General features: G+C 38.0%; 1 protein-coding gene across 2 annotated transcripts in view; it reads left to right on the forward strand.

Annotated features, from left to right (window-relative positions):
- The window catches only part of strip1 (striatin interacting protein 1), a 16,335-nt gene that overhangs the window by 3,583 nt on the left and 4,958 nt on the right, over positions 1-7,794 (forward strand). The window contains exons 8-14 of one of the 2 annotated variants that reach the window (XM_024269526.2): positions 731-913; positions 986-1,206; positions 1,283-1,348; positions 1,420-1,483; positions 1,565-1,636; positions 2,429-2,503; positions 4,593-4,690. In XM_024269526.2, the coding sequence (XP_024125294.1) occupies positions 731-913; positions 986-1,206; positions 1,283-1,348; positions 1,420-1,483; positions 1,565-1,636; positions 2,429-2,503; positions 4,593-4,690 (779 nt within the window). Of the gene's footprint in view, positions 1-730; positions 1,207-1,282; positions 1,349-1,419; positions 1,484-1,564; positions 1,637-2,428; positions 2,504-4,592; positions 4,691-7,794 lie in introns of both variants that reach the window. The other variant, XM_024269525.2, reaches the window with a different exon arrangement.

A 7,794-nucleotide genomic window follows, 5' to 3' on the forward strand; every position in this document is an offset into this window, starting at 1 on the left:
CAGCCACTAATTATCCGCAAATAATCATAATATAAAGTCACACGCAAATTTGTACATTTAGAACGATTATTTTTAATTAGGGCTGGGAATCGATTAAGAAAAAAAATGACTGAATTAATCTCAAATCTGGAAAAAATTAATTGCAATTAATTTTGCAAGCCACTTATCTGCAAATCATCATAAAATGAAATCACACAAAATTGTACATTTAGAATGTTTTTTTTTAATTAGGGCTGGGAATTGATGAATTTTTTTTTTTAGTTAAATGTACTTTGTAGCATGATCGCCACCTAGTGGTCAAACTAAAACGTCCTCCAGGAGAAGCAGAACAATGTTTCCAATGTTAATGATCTGAACATTTTTGTTAGAACTTCTCCTTTAGAGAATCCATGTAACTCTGGATGATATTAACAATCTCATTATTTCACTGATACATTTTACAGTATGTGAACTGTAATTAATATAAATGTATTCAAATTCAATATCAGATTTTTAATGTATTTCTAAACAAAAATGTATAAATTTGTAAACTTAAAATTGAATTGAAAAAACGAAAGAATTGGAAAAAATTGGAATCGAATCGATTGGTTTCTGGAAATTATGACCAATACCTAGTCCTAATTATGTTGTATTAACGCGTCAACATTCACAACCCTACGTTTTATCTGACATGAACTTTTTCGTGTTTATGTTTTGGGAAATTCTTATCTTAGAACTTTTTTGTTTTTAGTTCACTCTTGGAGGGTTTGAGCAGCTCCAGAGCCTGAAGGTCCGTAAACGTCAGGAACTGGGTCTCCCTCCTCTGCCGGAGGACAGCATCCGGGTGGTCCGCAGCATGAGGGCGGCCTCTCCTCCCGCTTCGGCGTCTGACCTCATCGAGCAGCAGCAGAAACGAGCCCGCCGTGAACATAAGGTCCACGCCGTTCTAGCATTCATCACTGGTTCTCCCCATCTTCTCATAATGATGACCTCCTCACGTTTGCAGGCGCTGATCAAACAAGACAACCTGGATGCTTTCAATGAGAAGGACCCCTACAAGGCCGACGACGCTCGTGACGACGAGGACGACAATGATGACAACGACAACTCTTTGGAGACGGAAACCTTCCCGATGGAGAGAGACGAAGTGATGCCTCCACCCATTCCCCACCCTCCATCGGAGAGGGTGTCCTTCCCTAAGGGGCTGCCGTGGGCCCCTAAAGTCAGGTACTGCTCGCCCTCACCTGCCAGTCTGGGGAAATAATTCCAGCTTTTGACTTGAATTTTGTTTTTGACGCCACAGAGAAAAAGATATTGAAAGTTTTCTGGAATCAAGCCGAAGTAAATTCATCGGTTACACTCTTGGAAGGTATGTGTTGTTGGATAAAGTAGATTACGTTTGCTTTTGTGCATTGATAAATGTGTGTGCACGCCCTCCAGTGACACAGACACAGTGGTTGGTTTACCTCGGCCCATTCACGAAAGCATCAAGACGCTAAAGCAGGTACAACAAAGGTTTCTGCTTTTCAAAAGAGATGAAATGATGAAAGTGGAGCATAAAATTAAAACAATGTTTTTTTTGCAGCATAAATATGTCTCCATAGCAGAAATCCAGATGGCAAAGGAGGAGGAATACCAGAAAACTCCTCTGTCGGGTGTAAGTTCTGCAGAAAGTCGAAACTTTCTTTACAGCATTGTGGAGGATATCCCATTGACTGTATATGAGAACTGGACCAAGCGAGTGTGATGTCACCCATAGAAAATAGTTCCGGCTCCAACAAAATGAAGTCAAATTAGTTGCCTTTTTTAATTTTTTTTGGCAATATAGATGTCTCCATGTTGGAACCAGAAACCATCAGTAAGCAGTGATTGGTCCAACAAAGTCTTCGTTTCTATGGCAACCACTCTCACCAATCAGGAGTGAGTTTGTTGGAAGTCCACACCCCTCCCACTTCAAAGTGGGCCAATCAATCAAACGTTATGAACGTTTGACGTGAGATCACATGCTTTTATTGAGGCATCTGATTGGTCAATTTATAGCTTGGATAACTTGAACTACAGTTGTCATGGTAACAGCGTCAGGGAGAGATGTACACGAACTTTGCTCTGCTCTCGCTCCTTTCTGAGATCGTCGTGAGGAGTTAAAAAACATAATTTTAGAGGGAAAGTTCACCTCTTGGTGTTTGTTTTTGTCTTGTTAATGAAGCAAAAGTTTATTCTAAAAAAATAAAAAATACAGCTAATAATGGGTTTAAAATCATTACAATTAAAATAGATTAATTAATTATGGGTCACGATTAATTAATCGCACACAAAAAGTAAACATTACAGCAATAACTGTTACAAACGTAACGACTCGGTCAGTTCAGTTCTCATCTACAGTCAATGGTATCTCCAAATGTAACATACAGAACTGAAGAGACTTGAAGGTTTATTTGTTTTTCATCAGGGTGATGAGGAAGTGGAGATGTCTGCCACGGAGCTGCTGTATCAGGGAATCCTGCCCAGTCTGCCTCAGTACATGGTAAGAGCTCCTCTAGACGTTTCTACAGAACATTTCAGTGTTTCCTTAAAGCTACGTTCACACCGTGTTCAAGCAAAGCGGCTTCAAGTAACCACTTCCACCAAAACTCTACGTAAATGTGCGTTTGGGGCTTCAACACTCCCACTCACGCAGCGCTACACAAGTTCCTTTTTTAGGTTTTACATACGAAACATTGAACACACATTGTAATTTGTCTCCAGTGTTTACATTGTTCTGCTTGCTGTAACTCTTCTGATCGCAGCCTCGCACCGATATACCGCACTGTACGGTGAAGTGTGAATGTAATCGACATGAATCTGCTGATTCTGTCACAGAAAACAGGGACTTATACTGGATTGACATCAGTATGTAAAGCTTAAAATTAGTGCTGCCACAAACAATTATTTTAAAAGTCGATTAATCACCGATTATTTTTTCCGATTAGTCGACTAATCAGGTCATGCGCAAACTAGATGTAAAGCAGACATCTTAACCATCATTAGCTTTAAACTTAATAAAAACTAGATATATAGCATTAGCTGTGATAATGCTAGTGTGAATGCTGTAAGCTGAATTTGTCTGCTGATGCTAGTGCTGATAGTTGAAGACGCTTAAATTGATAGCTAAAAATGCTGAAGCTGATAGCTGAAAACACGGAAAGTGATGGCTAAGAACGTTGAAGCTGATGGCTGAAAATGCTGAAATTGATGGCTAAGAACGTTGAAGCTGATAGCTAAAAACACTAAAGCTGATAGCTGAAACCGCAGAAATGATAGCTGAAAATGCTAAAGATCATGGCCAGCTAAGATATTAGTTAAATGCGAATTTAGCCTAAAAAAACTGAAAAAAATCCTGTTAGCTAAAACAGCTAGCATACAGCTGAAATATTTGCTAAACTCCAAATTAGCTTAAAAAAGGTGAAAAATATTAAATCACCCAAAACAGCTAGCATGTAGCTAAAATGTTAAATAGCCTAAAAAACCCTTAATAAATGTCAAAATAGTCCAAAAAGCTAGCATAACGCCATTATAACTTTCAACTTTACTACACTCTGACTCCATATAATATAAAGTAACGACTAATCGACTATTTTAAAAGTCGATTAGTCGACTAATCGTGGCAGCCCTACATGAAATGTAAAGTGTTGCAGGACTTTGGAAAAACTGTTCAGGATTTGTTGTTAAATGATCAACAACAGCAGTGATTTTTATGTTTTTTTTGTTGTTGTTGTTTTTGTTACTAATCAACTTAACCAGAAGATTGACAAAAAAAACTTGTTTAAAGTAACAAATTCCATTTCTTTTATCGAAATCTTTGTGTTTTTATTGGTTTTGTTGATTCTGATCTCCTGCTCTAAATAAATGTATACAAATTTCAATGTTCATACATCCAGTAAAAAGTCACACATTTAACAACAAATATTTTAGTAAAAAGTGAGAATTGTGGTTCGATTCGTGAATCAGATCGCCACCGAAGCGACGATCCACAGCCCTACACACCGAGCCTCTTCTAACACGCCCGAGTATGGAGAGAATATAGACTCACTCCGATTTGTGGATACAGAATTCGTCTGATGCGTTCAAGTACTACTAGAGTGCTGGGTCATTAGAGTTTTCTTATTAGCCGTTTTAAACATAGGTTGTGAATAATACCTGGTGAAACTTGACATTTTCCCACTTTCTTAAACAGATATTCCCCATAATTAATATAAAAAAGTCTAAATAAACGTTTTTAGACTCGTCAGTAAGTCGGTCTGCACTTCAGTGCAGCTAAAAGGCATCAAGTTTCCAAAACAAAAGTGGTGAAACTCTGAACCTTCAGCTCATTTTTATGGTCCAGCAGTTTTCATATGTATCACATATTTCATCATGTTTGGATTTGAGCTGCTTGCATGTAACTTTTTTGTTTTATTCCAGATTTACTGCACAAAGATTCTGAATTATCAGTCCATCAGCCTGATTTCTTCAATAAAACATGTTCTTTTCTCTCATCACTCAAATACTGTTCATGAATGAAGTGTCTGTCTTCTTCGTCTTTTTCCGTCGGCTCCAGCTCATCTCCTTTTGTCGTTTTATTTCCTGCCCTTTAGATCGCTCTGCTGAAGATCCTGCTGGCTGCTGCTCCAACATCCAAAGCCAAAACAGACTCCATTAACATCCTGGCCGATGTGCTGCCCGAGGAAATGCCGTAAGTGGAAGGAGAATTTAAATCGGACAATTTCCTGTTCCTGTGTTTGTGGTTCTTGTTTGCTGATCACATTTTCAGGAGGTGAAACAAACAACAATAAAAGCAAGTTTATGTGTGAGTCAACTGATTGATATTCAGAGGATGAGAGCAAATAATAAATCAGTCAAACCTTTGCTTCTGCAAAGTCCAGTAATGTCTGATAATGGACACCTGGAGGAGCAGCATCCACTTATAACGTAGTCACTTCAGTTATGAAAGAAAGAAATATTAAAGAATATTAAAATTAAATACTACAAGAAGCAAACTATTTCGACCTGCAGCCCGCTCTGCTGGTGCACGAGGACTAACCATCAGGGAAGCTAAATGTCACTTTAAGTGGTGCAAAGCATCAGTTGAAAGGGGAAAGTTTCTGCTTGTTTGTGTAAAAGGTGAAGCAAAAGTTGGTTTCAAAGAAACTAAATCCACAATTACTTCCCTAGAAATATCCACCATTAGCTCAATTTTTTTAAAATGTGCATCAATAAAACAACATTTTTTATATTAATTGTAAAATTATCTCTAAGATGAATAATCAAATTTATCAAATGGGTTGAAGGAAAAAAAATGAAATGTTCTGTATCACTGTGCAGGTTTTTAAAATATGAGTTTTCTTCATCTTCTGGAAAAAACAAGCGGTAAAAAATGAACTTTCTCTCTGAACTGAAGCTTTATTTAACCGATCGTGACGATCAGCATTTTTATCGCTTTCCTTTTGTAATGTACAGGAGTTCATATTGAGAAATTAGTCAACCCCCCGCCCCATAATGTTAGGTTTATTTATATTTTTTAATGAGTTATTCTTCTACTCTGAACTCAGTGCATTAAATGGTGCAGTCTTCTGTCTCACCACAAGGGGGAGTTTCTGTTGTTTTTAGCAGTCAGAAATACAAGCTGATTGTGTTCTAGCTGCTCACTAAAGGCTTATAACTTCATAAAAATAAAAAAAATCACATTTGTCCAAGTTTTCCTTTCAAATGTGCAACACTGCAGTTGAGTTCTGTGTCGGCTTCCTGCTCTGTGCCGTGTTGCCATGTTACCATGACAACAAGCCGCATCACGTATCAAATAGTCCGCTTTTAGTGAATAAATGATCTAAACTGAAGAAATAACGAGAATATTCACTTCTTTTGTAAATAACTATGTTATAAACGGGACAATACCCTTTGAAGTGTGCATGATGAGAAATTAACGCACACTTTGTCGGGTATTATCCCTTACATAATGCACTCCTCACTTTTAATCCACACACAGTAGCCAATCAGAATCGAGTATTCACCCGGACCACGGTATAATATAGACTGTTATAATATAGAACAGGGGTGTCAAACTCAATCACACAAGGGGCCAAAATCCAAAACACGCCTTAGTTCGCGGGCCGAACAGGATAAATGTTTATTAAACACTCCAAAACTACATTTTTAAAACTTTAAACCATAAATTTTTAATATAATAATGAGCTAGATATATAGCATTACCTGTGATAATGCTGTAAGCTGAAATTGGCCTCTGAAGATGCTGAAATTGACAGCTTAAATGCTGAAATTTATAACGGAAAACACTGAAGCTGAAAACGCTAAAGTTGATAGACAGTTTTATAAATATCAGCTAAACTCTAAAATAGCCTAAAAAATTGTAGTAAATGCCAAAATAGTCCCAAAAGCTAGCAGAATGCCAATTTTTAAAACTTTAAAACTATTACTTTTTAACATAATTATGAATAATAAAAAAGCAGGAATATTATTCCAGAATAAATCAACTTAAACCTTAAATCGCTTTCAATATTTTACTCTACATAAAAATTAGGGCTGTCAGATTTAGCGCGTTAAAAACGCATTAATCTGACATGTGCTTGACGCCGACAATTTTTTTGACGCATTAATCGCGGATTTTCCATAGACTGTATATAATGGGAGGACCTCATAGTTCGATAAGTCCATTATTTTTACAGTCAATGGGATTTTCTCATACGTGCCTTTCCATACCTCGCGCGCGGGCGTCCCGCCCTCTAACTCACCGGCTGCTCTCACGAGATCACGGGCGGGTCTCCAACCTCCGAGCTGCTAGCTAGAACCGGCCCGGCGCTAGGACCTGGAGAGCTCCTGCACTCTAACCCGGCTCTGGTTCGCGTCCAGTACCACGTCTGGTGGTACCGGCTCACGTCCGGCGCCGCGTCCCGAGAGCTGCGGACCCCCGACGTTCGGAACAGCAAGCGCACCGGGGGACGTTCTAAATGTTCTGGAGGTTTGAGCGTGATCCAGCCCCAGCATAGTTCTCTGTCTGCCGGCATATTCATCACATGAACTCCGCTGAGCTGCAGCCAGAGAACGCGGAGGCAGTAACAGACTGTCAAACTATCCACAGTGTATCCCGCTTTTCTCAGTCTTTAATGTTTTAAAAAACAAAAGTTCATTGGAAATGATAAATCTCTATTTCATTCATTACTGTAGTTCAGAAGAGGAGGAAACAAAAAATGAACATGAAAGTGTTATGGAAATGTTATTTTTGATGTTTTTTATCTTATTTTACTGAACGTTGATTGAAGTTTTGAATTTAAAATGCCCTTCACTTGCACTTGGGCTTTTGTTAGGCATTTTATGTTACAGCCTTTTATTGTTAAGAAAGTTTATCTCAATACAATGTTACAGTATTTCTGATGAAAACTATTAATTTTACCATTCTTGTTTTCATAATTAATGTAGAACTGCTAAATTCCACGTAGCACACATTTTTTTCCTAAAAAAAAAGGCCACATATTAATATGCGATTAATCGCGAGTTAACTCAGGACAAAATGTGATTAATCGCGATTAAAAATTTTAATCGCCTGACAGCTCTAATAAAAATATATTTTGTCAAAATTATACAAGTTAGAAATGAACACAAGATGACATCGAGCCATTAATAACAATAAAATAAAATGATCTGGAGGGCCGGATCCGGCCCCCGGGCCATGACTTTGACACATGTGATATAGAACATTCAGGCTATGTCACCAGAACTTCTTTTTTATCACTTTTAAATAATTTCGGCCAATCAGAATGGCGTATTCACTCCGACCAAAAATTA

This window comes from Oryzias melastigma, linkage group LG5, assembly GCF_002922805.2.
Source record: "Oryzias melastigma strain HK-1 linkage group LG5, ASM292280v2, whole genome shotgun sequence".
Taxonomy (NCBI): domain Eukaryota; kingdom Metazoa; phylum Chordata; class Actinopteri; order Beloniformes; family Adrianichthyidae; genus Oryzias; species Oryzias melastigma.